The sequence below is a fragment of the Poromitra crassiceps genome (assembly GCF_964638095.1).
Source record: "Poromitra crassiceps genome assembly, chromosome: 29".
Classification (NCBI taxonomy): domain Eukaryota; kingdom Metazoa; phylum Chordata; class Actinopteri; order Beryciformes; family Melamphaidae; genus Poromitra; species Poromitra crassiceps.
In genome coordinates, this window is record NC_139641.1 from 5,514,217 (window position 1) to 5,533,604 (window position 19,388).

Genomic DNA, 19,388 nt, shown 5'->3' on the forward strand with positions numbered 1-19,388 from the left:
TGAAACAGCCCTACATACCGATGTCTTGGAGGAACTCGTAGATGTGGGGTTTCTGCAGGAGACCCAGCTGGCACATGCAGGTGAGAGCGTTCAGAGCTTTGTAGATGACAAACTCCTCAGCGTCACTCAGGCCCTGCTGCAGCAGAGGCTTCAGGATGGACGAGCTCTGCCAGCCTACGTAGGCCGCCACACCTGCATTACATTACATTACAGTCATTTAGCACATTTTAGCACCGCCACACCTGCATTACATTACATCACATTACATTATGTCATTTAGCACATTTTCTCAACAGTAGTGAAATCAACTGTGCAACACAGTCTATGACAGCTAAAGCTGTGTTCACACCGAGATATTTATTTTTCTCTCTGTCGCTCGATTCAACCCTTTGGAATCGCTCTGTTTAAATCGCTCATCAACAGGCACAATAATTGACGGACATCTGGGGGCTGTAACGTTACGCAATGTCATGATATTTGTCCACTACGAGCCACCGTAGTTGTTTACAAGCTAAGCCTATCGGCGTGCTCCTAACGCGAGCTCTATACCGGTAGTACAGACTTCACTTCATGTCAGCTGTCAGCCTGTCAATCAGCTGTCAATGCGGTTTGTTGCCACACAATAAACCAGCGGTTTGTTCCAAGCCAGTGTGATCCTTGACTCACTCTCACACGGCAGCCAATCAGCGTTGAACAGCGAGCGACTGATGCCAGCATATTTTCGCTCAAGTTGGGATATTTAATCTCGGGCGACGAGCGTATTTTCGCCCCATCGCTCTGTCTCTGTCGCTCGGACGCCCAGCGATTTTTCTCCCGGGCGAATATACGCTCAATCGCTCGTTTGCATTGACTTTGTATGTAAACTCGATGCCAGCGAAAAACTTTAACACATTGAGTGCCAGCGACGCCATATGGCGTCATTAGAAATTTACCGTAGGCTGCCAGCGACGCCAAATGGCGTCAGTAACTCCAAATAGTTTTTTTGACGGGGGGGGTGTCGATCTAAGCTTCTTACATCGCCTCTTACAATATTGTAGCTATTGGAGGTCTATAACCTATTTTACAAACCCATTAGGTGGCGACAGCACTCTCCTGATAAGAGAAAGTGGAGCCAAACACACAGAAGAAGTCGCTGGGGAAAAAGGAAATCGCATCGCATCCGTCCGTATGCATCGACATGCATGAAGCCAAACGCCAGCTGTGCCCGCAGCAGCTGCATCCGCTGTCACAACTGAGCACCTCCGTGTCCGCTGCGACAGCACATCCGCATAATCAGCCTTATTATTCTCAACTGGAAGCATGGGAGCCCGTGACAAACACACGCGGAACCAAAAAGCTGGATGTCGCGCACCCTTCACTGTGTGTGCACAGCAAACTCAGCAGAGAGCCACCAGACACACCCAGGAGGAGGCGTGTGCAGTTGAGGGGGGGGGGGGGGGGCACGCAGAGCAGCATACACTTCACCCAGACAGACCCAGACATCAGAAAATTAGCTTCAGAGTCAGTGATGTGCTTGAAATGTTTAATTTCACAAAAGGCTCATTATCTCAGCTCGTAGAAAAAAAGGGCTGTTTTTGGTTCAATCAAGCTATCTTCTCCGGCTCATAACTAAAGAACGGAAAATGGGATCAATAAACTTTTTTTTGCAGGTGATAGAAGAGAGTCTCATCGTTATTTGTCCGTGTTCAGTGTTTACATAGTAATTATTAAAGAAATTATATGACTGTTTTAAAATGCATTGCGGCCTATGTGGCACAGCAAGCAACCTTTTGCCCAAGGGCCGTGGCACTCAAAGTGTTAATAGGTCGGTGTGAACGCAGCTAAGACTGTTTGAAAGGAATACAGTAGCATTTGTAGAAAGTAGTTTGAGAGAAGGAATAATTAACATGAGGGTTTTTTTAGAAGAAGAAGAAGAGGAAGAAAGATGTTAGTTCATGTTAATGTTAGCCTGCGCCACACAAACCACACCAAACACCAGCACAGAGGAGACAGGATTACTGCCAACTGTGCTTTTAGTGGGGCAGTAAAGCAGAACAATTTTGCAGTACAACTCTAATGCCTTTATACCCAAGGTTCCTCATTTCAGGGTTTTCTCGCCCAAGGTGCAGCGTAGGGCTGTTTGATTTTGCCTAAAACTAAAATTGACGATTGTTTCTCTCAAAACTCGATTTTCGATTTTGTCATACTATTATACTTCTCTAAACATTTTTTGCCCTGCAGAGCTCTTTTTTCCCACAAGTGACAATTTACGCTTTTACTCTGAAGGCAGAACAACCCACCTTCCTGTTTTAGCTTACCGCTGCTATGCCTAACTTCCCTGGCTGTTGCTTGCTAATCTGCAGTCACTTGACACTGGTGGGTTTGATCGAGCACTCGGTGCTCTGTTGGAGGGATACTCTTGGTTCGATGACTCTTGCCTGTAGCGTGTGCCTCCGCAGTGTCTAAGCGACCACCCGTGCTCGGAGTTATATCTGTACTAGAATAACACAAAGTCACAACAGGTATGCGGGGAACTGCGATAGCAGTGAGGGGGAAATTCAGACACACAGGGTGAGTCAGCAGAGGCTGCTAACTTACAGCCATTTACCTTTATTTATACAGGGGGAGTCTCCCTGAGAGCAATGCTCTCTTTTTCAGGAGTGCCCTGTTCACATTCACACACACATTCATACCTGGAAGCTGACCAGTACAACCACAGTCTGATCTGCTGGCCACTGAGCAGCTCCACTGGAGCAGTTGGGTTAAGGGCCTTGCTCAAGGGCACCTCAGTGGTGGTAATGAGGGAGGGGCAAGCGCTGCCTTTTCACTTTCCCCACCCAGATTTATCCTGCCGGTCCCGGGGATTGAACCGATGACCTTCCGGTCACAAGCTCGCTTCTCTAACCATTGGGCCACCACTGCCCCGCACCACAGCCATGAAGCAGCAGAAGCAGAATCTATCAGTACTCGGTGGCCTCACGTGTTGTTTTGTTGTTATGTGAACTATAAAGGCAACATTTAATCGTCCGGTGATAACGTCTGTGTTCGTGTGCGTGCGTGAGTGTGTTGTGGCAATCGTTATCTTGTAGGCTACAGCCCGCAGTGCAACAAGCTGCGCTCAGTGCTCACACTCTGTGCTTTTTGGTCGCAGGTGTTGAAATAAGTTAATTGCGCTGCTGTCTTTAGTAGCCAGTATCACAGCCTCTAGAGAGACTTTACAGCGGGGAGAATGGACAAGTAGCAGCATGCATACATGAGAGAGCTGCCCCGCCTTAATGTAATTACCCTAGTTAAAGTGTAAATCGCTTTTACGATTTTAAATTTTTTGACATCGTCCTAACTAATTAATTCGATTACGATTCAAAATCGATGTATCGAGCAGCGGCTTCAAATTTGTTATTTTAATGAAGCTTTATAAACTATAAAAGTAAGTAACGTTAACGTCATAACCCAAACAATTTAAGACGTGGCAAAATCGTATTTAAAACATTTTACATAGTACACAGTCGAATTTTGGTATTTTTCAACCTACTATTTTTGTATTTTTTTTATTAACGAAGTAATGAACAGAAATCTTTGAAATTGGTGCAGTATTGACCAAGATGACTTCAGTTCAGTCACTTTTCACACATGCCCCTACTAGGGGTGGTGCCGATACCACTAAATCTGCCATGAGACGATTTCAATACGATTCGATTCAGGGGGGCTGCGATCGCTATTAGACGATACGTGTTCATTTATATCAGAGAGGAGCGAATATCCTCTCCCTCTTTTTCTTGCTGCCATGGCTCTTTCATTGTTTGTATGTGTAAAGAGGTGCGCTTGGGGAGAAATGGTGACAGACGTGGCGTTGAATTTCAAAATAAAATAATAGAAATAATGTTTATTTCTTATGGCGTCATGTGCGATTTGTATCAGTGCTGTTCATCGATGCTATTTGTTCGTTGATCATTGAATTGATGCATCGATGCAGATCATTGGCATTCTGGGGATGCCCAGAAACTGTCCAGAAACTGCTTGAGGGTTAAAATTAGGGCTGTGGCGATTCACTTATCTCCCGATTCGATACTATCACGATTCTTGGGTGCCGATTCGATTTATATTGCGATTCTTAAGTATTGCGATTCTACGATTATTGCGATTCGATATTACGATTTATTGCGATTTTTGTTTCTTTTTTTCTTTTCTTTTTTCAGTTTGTTTGCTTTTTTACACTAGATTAGAACATGGGAAAAGTTTAATCATACACTAGAAGTCAAGTCAAGTCAAACTTTATTTCTATAGCACATTTCATACACAAGGCAACACAATGTGCTTCACATACAAAGACAAAACAATGTCAATATAGAAATCGCAAAAATACAGAAGAATACAAATGTAAACACACACACACACACACACACCAAGAAACCAATAATCTAACCATAAATTGTTGTGAAAAGAAAGGTTTTTAACCTACTTTTAAAGGTATTCAGTGTGGGGGCCTCTCTCAGGTTCTTAGGCAGGGTATTCCATCTCTTTGGGGCATAAATGCAAAAGGCAGCCTCCCCTGCCTTAGATGTGCTACGAGGGATGGTTAAAAGGCCGCTGTCTGAGGATCTGAGAGATCTTGCTGGATTGTATGTAATTAGCATGTCTTTGATGTACTGAGGTGCAAGGTCATTCAAGGCTTTATAAACAAGCAGTAGGATTTTAAACTCAATTCTGGTTTTGACAGGGAGCCAATGCAGAGACTTGAGAACGGGTGTAATATGTTCAAATTTTTTGGTCCCAGTGAGGACACGTGCAGCTGCATTTTGAATTAGCTGAAGTCGCTTCACAGCTGAGTTTGGGAGGCCAGTGAACAGACCGTTACAGTAATCTAGTCTACTTGTTATAAAAGCATGAACTAACTTTTCAGAATCTGGTTTAGATAAAAAACCTCTCAGTTTTGAGATATTTTTTAAGTGATAAAATGCTGATCTTGTTAATTGATTAATATGGCTGTTAAAATTTAGGTCGCTGTCTAAAATAACGCCCAGATTTCTGGCTTCGTATTTGCTCACCAGAGACAGAGAGCTGAGATGAGCTGCAATTTTTTGTCTCTGAGTTTTTGCACCAAAGATGAGTATTTCTGTTTTTTCTTTGTTTAGTTGTAAGAAGTTTTCTGACATCCATAAATTGATGTCATTGATACACTGGGTGAGGGAGTGTATGGGATGTAGGTCATCAGGGGATAGTGATATATATAATTGAGAGTCATCTGCATAGTTATGATAATTTATTTTGTGTTTCTGTATAAGCTGTAAGAGTGGGAGCATGTAAAGATTAAAAAATAATGGTCCAAGGATTGAGCCTTGGGGTACTCCGCACTTAATGCCCACTCTGTCCGAGGTGAAGTCACCAACAGACACAAAAAATTGCCTGTCATATAAATAGGTTTTAATCCAGTTTAGAACTGGGCCAGATAGCCCTACCCATTTTTCCAACCTGTCTAATAAAATATCGTGGTCAACAGTGTCAAAAGCGGCACTGAGATCCAGAAGAACTAAAACAGATATTTTCTTAGAGTCTGTGTTGATATGCAGATCATTTAACACTTTGATAAGTACTGTTTCTGTGCTATGGTGAGACCAAAAACCTGATTGATACGTGTCAAGAAGGCTGTTTGATGTTAGATAGTTATTGAGCTGAGAGTAGACTGTTTTTTCGAGTATTTTACTGAGGAATGGTAAGTTGGAGATGGGCCTATAGTTGGCGATAACTGTTGCATCGAGGTTGTTCTTTTTCAGGAGAGGTTTGATGACAGCTGTTTTAAGTGCAGAGGGAAATATACCTGATTGAAGAGAGTAGTTAACAATTTGTAATATATCAGATGCTAAGCAGTTAAAAACAGATTTAAACTAGAACGACCGCAACGCGGACTTATGCCTCCGCCATTAGTTCATTCTTGAGTCCAAATTGCCATTTGAGGCAAATTGGAAGCAATTCCGTCAAGGCGCTCCTGAGATGTTGCATTACATAGCTTGGAAATTGGGTGTGGACCACCAAAATCTAATCAGATCATCCTTGGGCCTAAGTGAATGTTTAAGGCGAATCTGATGAAATTTCGTCAAGTTGTTCCTCAGATATCGCGTTAACAAGCTTGAAAATGGCGTTCGAGAGGTCACAGTGACCTTGACCTTTGACCTTGGACCACCAAAATCTAATCAGATCATCCTTGGGCCTAAGTGAATGTTTAAGGCGAATCTGATGAAATTTTGTCAAGTTGTTCCTCAGATATCGCGTTAACAAGCTAGAAAATGGCGTTCGAGAGGTCACAGTGACCTTGACCTTTGACCTTGGACCACCAAAATCTAATCAGATCATCCTTGGGCCTAAGTGAATGTTTAAGGCGAATCTGATGAAATTTGGTCAAGTTGTTCCTCAGATATCGCGTTAACAAGGTTGAAAATGGCGTTCGAGAGGTCACAGTGACCTTGACCTTTGACCTTGGACCACCAAAATCTAATCAGATCATCCTTGGGCCTAAGTGAATGTTTAAGGCGAATCTGATGAAATTTTGTCAAGTTGTTCCTCAGATATCGCGTTAACAAGCTTGAAAATGGCGTTCGAGAGGTCACAGTGACCTTGACCTTTGACCTTGGACCACCAAAATCTAATCAGATCATCCTTGGGCCTAAGTGAATGTTTAAGGCGAATCTGATGAAATTCCATCAAGGCGTTCCTCAGATATGGCATTAACAAACATCCGTACGGACGGACGGACGGACATCCGTATGGACGGCCGGCCGTACGTACGGACGGACGGACGGACAACCCGGATCCATAATGCCTTCGGCCTGGCTTCGCCGGCGGAGGCATAAAAATGTGGTAGGGAGAGGATCCAGGCAGCAGGTGGAGCACTTGAGCTGCCCAACGGTATTTTCCAGCCCTTTCAGGTCAACAGGGTCAAAGAAGGACATGGCACATGTAATGTTTGTGAAGAGCTGGAGGGTGGGAGTAGTTGTGGACCTTGATGCACTAATGTTCTGTCTGATTGCAGTAATTTTGTTATTGAAGAACATAGCAAATTGCTCACATGTTTGAGTGGACATATCATGACTGTATATATCATGAGTAGGGCTGGGCGATATAGTTAAAAACAGGGGCGGACTGGGATCATAATTCAGGCCGGGCATTAGATACCAAGCAGGCCAGGCCGATATGGGCCGACGCGCGTGAAATTTGGGCCGTTTGAAGCCCAATTTGGGCCGTTTGAAGCCAGATTTGGGCCGTTTTAAGTCCAATTTTACAATGAGATGCACCCACTTTAACCCTGAAGTGTAATTATTACTTCAGACTAACTGATAAAGTAATAAAACCACTAGTAAACCAGTAGGTGGCGCCTGGCCTGCTGTTCAGTGAGTGGCCTGACTGCAAGCACCCAATTTTTTTTTTTTTTTTTTGTGATTATCGATTCTGGAATAAAAGATCGATTCAAAAAATCGTGACATTAAAAATCGCGATACTTAGGTGAATCGATTTTTTCCCCCCACCCCTAGTTAAAATCAAGATTGAAAATCAAAAATCATTCCGGAACTGACACCCGGTCCTGGTAAAGGCGTTGAAAGACTTGTGGAGAGCGTCCTTACCCACGATGCTGTCGAAGAAGAGAGCGTCCTTACCCACGATGCTGTCGAAGAAGGCCCCCCGGAGGTGCCAGTCGTTCTTGTCGTTCAGGAAGGTGATCATGTGAGACAGCAGCACGTCGTTGGCTTTTTGCCGGCCGAAGAAGACGCAGAGCCGCGTGATGCCGTTCTCCATCAGAGACTGCTTCACGATGTTCTCCGAGTCACTCAGGAGGGTGACCACCTTCTGCTGCACCATCTCATGCAGCGCCTGCAGCTCTGAGGAGGAGAAACACACAGACAGCTGCAGCTCTGAGGAGGAGACACCACGCGCAAAACACACAGACAGCTCGTCACCAGAGCTCTCTCTGAGGAGGAGACACCACACGCAGAACACACAGACAGCTCGTCACCAAAGCTCTCTCTGAGGAGGACACCACACGCAAAACACACAGACAGCTCGTCACCAGAGCTCTCTCTGAGGAGGACACCACACGCAGAACACACAGACAGCTCGTCACCAGAGCTCTCTCTGAGGAGGAGACACCACACGCAAAACACACAGACAGCTCGTCACCAGAGCTCTCTCTGAGGAGGAGACACCACACGCAAAACACACAGACAGCTCGTCACCAGAGCTCTCTCTGAGGAGGAGACACCACGCGCAGAACACACAGACAGCTCGTCACCAGAGCTCTCTCTGAGGAGGACACCACACGCAAAACACACAGACAGCTCATCACCAGAGCTCTCTCTGAGGAGGACACCACACGCCGAACACACAGACAGCTCGTCACCAGAGCTCTCTCTGAGGAGGACACCATACGCAAAACACACAGACAGCTCGTCACCAGAGCTCTCTCTGAGGAGGACACCACATGCAGAACACACAGACAGCTCATCACCAGAGCTCTCTCTGAGGAGGAGACACCACACGCAAAACACACAGACATCTCGTCACCAGAGCTCTCTCTGAGGAGGAGACACCACACGCAGAACACACAGACAGCTCGTCACCAGAGCTATCGGACTTGTGACTCAACTTGGAGCGCAGGACAACGCGATTGGCTGGCTCTGTTTGTTTGCAAATGGAACGCTAACAAAACGGATGTGATGTCATTTAGCCTCCACATCCCAGTTATTTTGCGATAAAGGAATGCACGAGAAGCTCCACCTCACGTTAGTCGGCTGTGCAATGGAGTGGGGCGAGGAGGAACGAATTCCACCCAAACCTAGTCCGCAAAAAAAAAAAAAAAAAAAAATAATAATAATCAATAAAAATTCCACATGATCGATTCAATTCCTTAACACTAGAAGGGCCGTCAAAGGGGTCACGTGACCCCTGTGAGTTAAAATAAAATATATCTTTGCACTCGATCGAGTTCCAAATCCCTACTTTCTTGACTTTTCCTAAATATGTCTGTTGTACGACCCTGTGTTCATACATTTTCAAAATCAGACCGATATCATGCGCTATCTACGCTTTGATGACAAGAGCACAAGGGCTGCCGGCCTTGTGGAGGACAAATTTGCCATGATAGCAGAGACACCTCCCCTCTCCCCGGCCAGTACATTTAGCATTTGAATAGAATTCATTTCGCATTTGAATAGAATTGACAGGGAGACTCCACACAAGAGGTGCAAATGCACAGCCGCTCATTCAAATGACTAGGGGTCAGTCGACCCCTCTTCTGGCCCTTGTGGTAGGTGTCCCGGCTTTGCTTAACGATCAAATTATGAACATCCCTAATTACAATATCAGTGATGTCACAATGATGTCACTGATGACATCATCAGTGATGTCACAATGATGTCACTGATTACATCACTGATGACATCATCACTGTTGACATCATCAGTGACATCATCACTGAACTATAGCTGTGTGTGTGTGTGAGAGAGTGAATTTATGACATCACTGATGATGTCATCAGTGGGACAGACAGAGAAAGACAGAGCCCGAGCTCCCTTTTATATACTGATGATGATGTAGGCCTAGCTATTGTTTTTATACCTCCTTTAACCTGCTGAATCACTGCACTGAGCTAAATCTCCCCATGGAGATCCATAGAACCCTAAAATCCCTACCTAGAACTTAACTTTGCCACTCTGTCATGCACGTCACCTAAAATGGATTTGGAGACTGCGTTGAAGGAGTGCTCTTCTGCCCTCGAGCTATTTCTCAACAGGTTCTCTAATGCATTGGCTCTCTTATGTCACATTGACGACATGATCTCTCTTTGATTGGACAGATGTACTACTTTGTTAACAAAGAGTTTATTGCTTTTGCCTTCAGGAAGGACCAGAGTATGTAATGTACTGTATGGGTATGGGCTACACTCAGTGTTGGGGGTAACTCATTACAAAAGTAACATATTACATGTAATATATTACTTTTAGCAGTAACTCAGTAATATAACTTATAGGATTTCAGTAATATTATACCAGTTACTTTATCAAGTAACTCAAGTTACAAATGTAGTTACATTTTATTAAATCAAAGCACATATTTAAAAAAAGATACAATCATTTCCTAATCAAACTGTTTGTTATTTATGTTGTTTATGCAAATAACCACTATAGATGACAATCACAAAGGAAAATAATAACATTTAGAATTTTGGATTGTTTACACTGGTGGTTGAAATACTTTTTCGGGATGGTTCCGGCCGGGGCAGCGATGTCATTCTGCTGCTGCTGTTGTTTTGGTAAAAGTAATGCAAAAGTAGTGTAATAAGTAACGAGTTACTCTACACAGAAAGTAATATTGTAAAGTAACTTATTACTTTCAAATGAAAGTAACTAGTAATATGTAGTATATTACATTTTGAAAGTAACTTGCCCAACACTGGCTACACTACAGCAGCATCTTGGTGATGCAGGGAGGCATGACTTTTGACCCAAGAGACATGGATGTTGCCATGGAATCATTGAAAGAATCTCTACAAATATGCCAAAGGTATGAGATTCTGTTTTAGCAACAATTTTTATTGCAACGTCTCAAATTAGGATGTCTTCCTATAATAAGAATGCAAAGTGTCTGTGTGTGAATGTGTGAGTGAGCAGAATTGTGTTCAGCCACAGCTATGCCATTTTACAGGCTGAATCTTTCAGGAAGTGTCAAGAGCACATGGCGGGTAACTCATTACAAAAGTAACATATTACATGTAATATATTACTTTTAGCACATGGCGGGTGACCTAATGGAGCCAGATTTTTTTATTAGGGCCGACTAACTGGCAAAAATGGCTAATTAATGGCCAAAATGCCTCAACACAGGTTCAGCACCATCGAGAGCTCCAGAGTGGAGGAGTACACAGGTGAGTGCAGTTTGAATCATCCAGTGAACTCTGAAGCAGCACACAGGTGAGCTGAGTTGTAATCAGCCACTGAAGAGAACTATGAAACCCCTCTGGGGAGAGAGAGAGAGAGGCTGCATGCCAATTCTGTGAGTGATGCTGTCAGCCAGTCACACAGGGATGGGTATTCTGCTGGTCAAATAAGAGTTAGGATTGGCTGGTGATGACTATCATGGGGCATGGGTTAGAGTGCCATCTATGACGAGACTCAATGAAGTTCAGACAAAAACACACACACAAGGACTGATGTTGTTGATGGATGTACCAAATGAGCATGTGTGTGTAGACCAGCGTGTGTGTGGTTGTGACGTGCGTGTAGACCAGACTTTGTCATTAGTCCAGCGTGTGTGTTGTTGTGACAGGAGATCCAGCAGGAGTATGGGGACATACAGGAGGAGGCAGACGCCTTGATCATCCAGGGCTTCAACTTCCAGAGCGTTTCCTGCAGGGCGGCGCTGGAGGGGCTCGCGTCATGGCCGCCGGGGAAACATAACGGCCGGAACACACATCTTGCGTGTGCTGTGCGTCTGCGTGGCGTTTTCATTTCGGCGCCCATGTTAACAGGTTACAGCAGCCACACCACTGGAATCAGACGCGCGTCTCAAGCGCGTGTCTTGCGAGGGTGAGACGCACGTCATCTAGAGAATAGAAACGAAGCCTATTTTTTCCTTTTACCGCGCGTGTCTCTAGCGTGTCTCTACACAAATAGACACAAAAAGACATTAAAATGATATTTTACAGGGGCAGCCACAGCCAATCAAGGCTCGTTTTGATTTGAGACGAGAGGATGAGCTGAGCTCACAGCTGCAGTTCTCCTGCCCTCTGAAAACCAGATAGGCTACAACGTGGCTTCGTTCCTCCCCTCCCCACCACACACACACACAGACACACACACAAATCATACTGCCTCGATTCTGAAGTGAGCCCAAGCGATCTTCAGTTAAAATCATCATTGTATTGTTTATAGCAAATTTAATAAAAGGTAAACTCTATAGGAAGAGAGTTGGCAGACAGGCAGCAGCGCAGCAGCTGCACGCACCAGCCACGCTGCCTGTGTGGATGCCACGGGCGTGCCAGCCGCAGCAAGCACGGCACGCACACGCACACGCCACGCACATGCAAGATGTGTGTCCCGGCCGTAACGGCGGGTTCACACACACGCCTAGAGCGACGCTTTAAGCAACGCATAAAATTTAGGCGTCCTTGTTAACAGAAGAGAGCGTTCACACATGTCTGCTGCCCCCAAAACCTCGTATCTGCTGTACTGACCTGGAACCTCCTCGTAACTCAGGAATGAAATACTTATAGCACAACGAAAAGGCCCCGCCCCCAGGCGGGGTCATGGGCGAGTGGTATAGACACCTGCCTCACACGCAGGAGAACAAGGTTCAAATCCCGGTGGGAATTGTTTTATGCATTGAGGGAGAGGAGAGAAGAGGAAAGGAGAGGAGAGGAGAAGGGAAGGAGAGGAGAGGAGAGGAGAGGAGAGGAGAGGAGAGAAGAGGAAAGGAGAGGAGAGGAGAAGGGAAGGAGAGGAGGAGAGGAGGAGAGGAGAGGAGAGCAGCGGAGGAGGGGGGTGGGGGGCAAGCTCGCCCCAGACAAGCCCAGACATGTCTGCTGCCCCAAAAACCTCGTATCTGCTGTACTGGCCTGGAACCTCCTCGTAACTCAGGAATGAAATACTTATTCACCTTATTCACCACGCCCACTTTTTCGCTCTTCCGCGTTCAACACAAACGTATTTGTTCTTCCGGTTCAGCGCTAGTTGCCTTCTGTGGCTAATATTAGCCGCTAGTTAGTTATGTTATATGGCAGTAAAATGCCACTGAATGACCAAATTGATATAACTTTTAACCATTTCGAGTAACACTGTTTCCATACGGATCACCAGCGTTAGGTTGTTGTTTATAACGTGGCTATTCATAACGTTTTCTATCTCGGATGCGTTATTTCGAATCGCACATACCTGGCGCAAACTATGTGGGTTTCAAGACGAAAAAGTAACGTCATCTTTAGATCACAATATTCCTGGAATGCAAGTTTAACTAAACGGTTACATATCCTCTGCATTCTACATAAAATTAAGATATTACGGGTTGTTTTATTTTGTATGTTACATATGTATTGGCCAAGATATGTTACTTTATGGGGGAGTAATTCTGCCAGTTTAGATGCGGCGTGTGCGCAGCCATCTTGCCTGCGGAGTTTTTGGCATTGCAAGTCAAAACGGAAATACTATTACAAAATGACGTAATGCGGAAGCGTCCATGTGTGGGCAAAGAATAAGGTGAATAGCAGAACGAGAGGCCCCGCCCCCAGCGGAGGGGGAGGGGGGGCAAGCTCGCCCCAGACAAGCCCAGACATGTCTGCTGCCCCCAAAACCTCGTATCTGCTGTACTGGCCTGGAACCTCCTCGTAACTCAGGAATGAAATACTTATAGCAGAACGTATCGCAGGACTTCACGAGACTTGGTGACCGAGATCACGTTTGAGGTAATTTGATCCCTGTGAGAGTCCAGGAAATGGCCTGGGGCGAAATATCACTCTGGTGGATGTTGAGGGATCACATTATTACGATATGTGGCGAAAACGGGAATAAAAATAGCTATTTAGATGCAGGAAAGACAGGCTCACATTTGGCCCCAAATCAGCTCCATTTTACAACTGACTTGGACGCTATTGATCTCAAAACAACGCTAGGACGGCCAGAAACGCCGCGGACATCGCTGGGTGAGTGGCCAAATCATAATTATTGCCAGGAGATGGGTCCAGGTTAAAAAAAAACGAAATTCTCCTTTAATGCCTTAATCTGCTGCTGTGAAACAAATGTTTTATTTGATTTTGAATAGTAGTCTTTCTTGTGTTGTTATTGCGCTTTTCAGAGGTTATTATGGTTAAAAAGTCCAGAAATAGGCATAGCGGGTATATAACCTATGTTTTACGATATAAAAATATCATGTTAAAATAAAAAATAAAAAAATAAAAAAATCAGCCCCTTCCCCAGTTATAACCGCCCCCTCAGTCATTTCACTCTAGCGCCGGCCCTGACCATATATCAAACTGTACAGGCTGAGGCGGAGCAAACTGTTGAAAGTGAAAGTAAAATGTGTCAGTTCAGAGAGCGAGTCAGACCGACTCCATTTTACATTGAGATAGCAGAGCAGCAGGAGGGAGAAGCAGGGTGAGTGTTATTACATTATTATTCCTATCATTATTTTATTCAGGGATGAAACTAGTCACCTTTAGGTGACAGTCACCTTTAGGTACATTTAGGTGAGGTAAAAGTCACCTTCTCGCACTTGTGTTAAGTTAATGATTTGAGTGTTTTTTTTGTGTCTCTGCCCGGGCTGATATCTGTCACCTTTTTCCACTGAGTTTATGTCCCTGTTTAAACCCAGTTTTATTCCATCTGTGTGTCTGAGACTCTGGGAGATGAGCGTCTTTCAGTCACATGACTCCTCATAAAGAGAGAAACGGCTTGTTGACTTTCTGCAGGCAGATCAGGACTTCAGAGCGGGGTGGGAAACTAATCTGCTTCATATTATATTAGGCCTACAGAGGGCCTACTACTGTACATGCGTCGACTTGCCTACATCCGCGTGTGTTGTGTCATCCGCCTGTCGTCTCTGACTGAGGGCGGGCGGAGTTCTCATAAACCAGCAGTTTCACTGAAATCTGTGGATACCGTGGGTGACCACTGAGGGGCGCTGATGCACCTGTTCTACAGATTTCACCACCTGACTGACAGTATCCACCCGACACACTACAGCCAGCTGAGGATCTGCTTGAAAATGCAATTCTCATTGAAGACAAGTGTTGATAAAAAAAACAATAATGAGTGTGTGTGTGTGTGTGTGTGTGTGTGTGTGTGTGTGTGTGTGTGTGTGTGTGTGTGTGTGTGTGTGTGTGTGTGTGTGTGTGTGTGTGTGTGTGTGTGTGTGTGTGTGTGTCACATTGAAATAGCACGGTGGACAGTAAGAGCGGTGCGGTGGGGGTTGGTGGCCAGACGTTTGCCGGAGTTCGATTCCCAGCGTTTCTAAACCGTGAGTCGCATAACAAAACACACACATGACCAAACCATTTCCCTAACCTGAACCAAGTTGTTTTAATTGCCTAAATATAACCGTTTACCCCCCCCCCCCCCCCCAGTATAACTGGTTTACCTTTGAGACTGAAGTGTACAAGTGAGAAAATAACTAAAGCTTATTTGTATAGCACCTTTCACAGATACAAGATCACAAAGTCCAGAACATGTGGGAGGAGGAGGAGGAAGAAGATGGCAGAGCAGAGTCTCCAGTATCCAGCTGTCTGTCTATGAAGACTGATCGGTCTAAAGATCATCCTCCACACTTCAGTAATGAACCTGGACCTTCAGACACAAGGTAAGAGGACTGTTATACTGTAATGAGGAAATGTTATTTGATAACCTACACGATTGCACTGAAAACTACAGAGACAAGGAGTGACCATAGGGAAGAAAAACATGTTTTATGGAGGAAGAGATATACAGTATATTTCACTTCCTGGATGTAGGTCAGACCTGCCGTCAGTTTGGCTCGATTCATGCACACAGAAGACATATTATTCCCTAAATATTTCGTTTTTCGTTCCTCCTAATTCATAATGTGTGCACACAAACTAATTATAGAATTAAAACTTCACATCAATTATCCCAAAAACCAGAGTCGTTGTGTTTGATCACCTCTGAAAACATGTTGCCTTTTCTTTTGATTTACAGAGGTCAGTACCACGAGCAGAGAGCAGAGTCTCCAGTATCCAGCTGTCTGTCTATGAAGACTGACTGGTCTAAAGATCATCCTCCATGCTTCAGTAATGAACCTGGACCTTCAGACACAAGGTAAGAGAACTGTTATCCCATAAGCATACCTGATGGAATATGGTTCAATGAGATTGTATTCATGAAATCAAGTTAGTAGTAAAAATATGATGGAATACTGGAAAGAGAAAAATACAAGCTCATTGATATTTGAGTAGAAAAAAAGACTATTATTTCATTCACTAAGAATAAGAATAAGATAACAATAAAATGAGATACATTTAAATTATCTCTGTAGATTTGGATCAATTGAGCAACAAATAATTTCAAGATATATAAAACTAAATAAAATATAAGCTACAGTGGGTGGAATTAAATATAACACAACTGACAATTGCAAACACAACAAGCATTTAATGTGTGATAAGCTGGAAACTGTCCCTATGAAACCAAATATCAAAGCCTAAAACAGCTTATTGGTTACTTAAAACAATGCCTCCTTGGTCTCATCACATCATTATTAGCTCTCACATTTTGTTCACACACTGTTAAGATACATTTATGAGTGAAATCCTACATACTGAGGTCCAGGGGCGGACTGCATAATCGGGCACGTCGGGCAAATGCCCGGTGGCCTGGCCTGGCCTGGCCTGCAAATTTTTTTTTTTTTTTTTTTTTTTGCAGGCCAGGCCACTCACTGAACAGCAGGCCAGGCACCGCCTACTTGTTTACTAGTGGTTTTATTACTTTATTCAGGTGCATCTCATTTTAAAATTGGACTTGGCCCAAATTGGGCTTCAAACGGCCCAAATTGGGCTTCAAACGGCCCAAATCTGGCTTCAAACGGCCCAAATCTGGCTTCAAACGGCCCAAATTGGGCTTCAAACGGCCCAAATTGAGCTTCAAACGGCCCAAATTTTTCGCCGACGCCCTTCGGACGCCGGCACGCGCGTCGGCCCATATCGGCTTGGCCTGCTTGGTATCTGATGCCCGGCCTGGATTATGATCCCAGTCCGCCCCTGCTGAGGTCATCATAGTTATAAACTTTGGGATCAATAGATATAACGAGAAACAGTCAATTAGGAAAGGGGGGGGGGGACTTAAACGACACGGCCAATCAACCGAAAAGCCTCTCCTGAGTCAAACAAGTCATCACTCATGTGAATGTGAGTTTGGATCAACACATACAGATGATGAAAACCAGCTTGGTAAAATGTGTAGAAATTTCTGCAACAGATGACAGACTGACCTGTTCTACCACTAGAACATAACCAGGCCAAGAAACATGAATGAAAAGTATGTACAATATGAAATTATAAATACATACAGTATAAAAACAAAGGAAAACATATAAACACTAGAGGGCACTCTGTAGAATGCATACCTCCACCAACCTTTCTACAGAGTTTTGTGATGTTACGTGAATCCATATGTAGGTGCCTTTTTGTGATTGGCCACACCCCCTTTTTGCCAGTGGGCGTGCAAAGTACATGTACATGCATAATCTATGATAATAATCTAAACATAATAAATAATCTAAATAATCTAAACAAATAAAATAGAAATCAACAAATGAAGACAATAGTAGAATATGAGAACAAAACATGAATTTAAAGTCACTAGAACTAATGATAATTTATGTATCAAACATTTGTGTTTCCAGAGGTCAGTACCACAGGCAGAGAGCAGAGTCTCCAGTACCCAGCTGTCTGTCTATGAAGAGTGACTGGTCTAAAGATCATCCTCCATGCTTCAGTAATGAACCTGGACCTTCAGACACAAGGTAAGAGGACTGTTATACTGTAATGAGGAATGTTATTTGATAACCTACACGATTGCACTGAAAACTACAGAGACAAGGAGTGACCATAGGGAAGAAAAACACGTTTTATGGAGGACAAGATATACAGTATATTTCACTTCCTGGATGTAGGTCAGACCTGCCGTCAGTTTGGCTGGATTCATGCACACCGAAGACATTTTATTCCCTCAATTTTTTGTTTTTCATTCCTCCAAATTCATAATGTGTGCACACAAACTAATTATAGAATTAAAACTTCACATCAATTATCCCAAAAACCAGAGTCGTTGTGTTTGATCACCTCTGAAAACATGTTGCCTTTTCTTTTGATTTACAGAGGTCAGTACCACAGGCAGAGAGCAGAGTCTCCAGTACCCAGCTGTCTGTCTATGAAGAGTGACTGGTCTAAAGATCATCCTCCATGCTTCAGTAATGAACCTGGACCTTCAGACACAAGGTAAGAGGACTGTTATACTGTAACGAGAAATGTTATTTGATAACCTACACGATTGCACTGAAAACTACAGAGACAAGTAGTGACCATAGGGAAGAAAAACACGTTTTATGGAGGACAAGATATACAGTATATTTCACTTCCTGGATGTAGGTCAGACCTGCCGTCAGTTTGGCTGGATTCATGCACACCGAAGACATTTTATTCCCTCAATTTTTTGTTTTTCATTCCTCCAAATTCATAATGTGTGCACACAAACTAATTATAGAATTAAAACTTCACATCAATTATCCCAAAAAGCAGAGTCGTTGTGTTTGATCACCTCTGAAAACATGTTGCCTTTTCTTTTGATTTACAGACAGGGCCGTAGCTAGCTATGAGGACGGGGAGGTCCGGACCTCCCCTAATATTTCAGAGGATTTTTTTTTTTTTTTTTTTTAATAAAACAATCTGCATGGAAAAGCATGAAAAACACAGGATCGCTTTTATTTTGAAACGAAAGGCAGGTCAGGCAGGAAGTTATCTGACGCCGCGTCCGCGGTAACTTGATTCCGAGAGAGCAGCAGCATAGCATGGTGGTGAGTGATGACTGTCTGTCTGCCTGGCGAGATAATTGAAGGTGAGCGACCTGCGAGACAGTGAGCGAGTGAACGACAGACAGTGAGTGACACTGACAGATTTTTTAGCAACAACCAAGAAAGTAAGTGTCTAGTCTGTCTCTTAAGTAATGTTACCTGTGTGACACGTTGGGATGCTACTGGCTAATCATGCATGATGCCAATTGCCAAGCTCCCGAAGTCAGGTATGCAGGTGGCTATATGCATGGTTTCAGTTTCATGACCCAATAAGTAACAAAAAGAGGTGGTGTAAAGTTAAAAACAACATAATATATTTTATTTTATTTTTCAATCGTTCCTATCAGGAATAAATAAATGTCCCTCTGTATGTTTTTTTTATTATCGATGATGACTTTGTGTGTTGTGTACGGCTTGGGTTGTGTACCTGTGTTTGTAGGTGTCATTAGGGGTTCAAGCCCTGAAGGGGCTGAAACCCTATTGTTTTTGTGCCGGTTTATTATTATTCTTGCTGTTTTTCATCTGCCCCGACGCAAATTCCCGTGAGTTGGTAAATGGTAGAGACCTGACATTTGGCCCAATGACAGATATTGTTGGCAGGTAGGTGTTCAAAAAAGATTTTTCGAATCGGCCTGAAGGTGGCGCTATAATCGACGGTTTTACGTTAAAGGCCATAACTTCCACGCCGTTGGTCCGATTTTCAAACTTTTTTTTTCCAGATGTTCAGGTGGACCTGCTCTACAAATTTGCCATAAGGACCCTTAATGTCCGTCTGGAAAATTTTTGAGATATTTGGAAAAGTTTGGAAAACACATTTTTGACATCTCCTCCTAGACCGTTGGACCGATTTGCAC

General features: G+C 43.9%; 1 protein-coding gene across 1 annotated transcript in view; it reads right to left on the bottom strand.

Annotated features, from left to right (window-relative positions):
• Nucleotides 1-10: 10 nt before the first annotated feature.
• The window catches only part of LOC310800013 (phosphoinositide 3-kinase regulatory subunit 4-like), a gene marked incomplete at its 3' end in the record, with an annotated part of 239,417 nt that continues 220,039 nt past the window's right edge, over nt 11-19,388 (bottom strand). The window contains exons 9-10 of the mRNA XM_083662612.1: nt 7,626-7,847; nt 11-192 (exon numbers count right to left, since the gene is read on the bottom strand). Coding sequence (XP_083518738.1) covers nt 11-192; nt 7,626-7,847 — 404 coding nt within the window. The remainder of the gene's footprint in view (nt 193-7,625; nt 7,848-19,388) is intronic.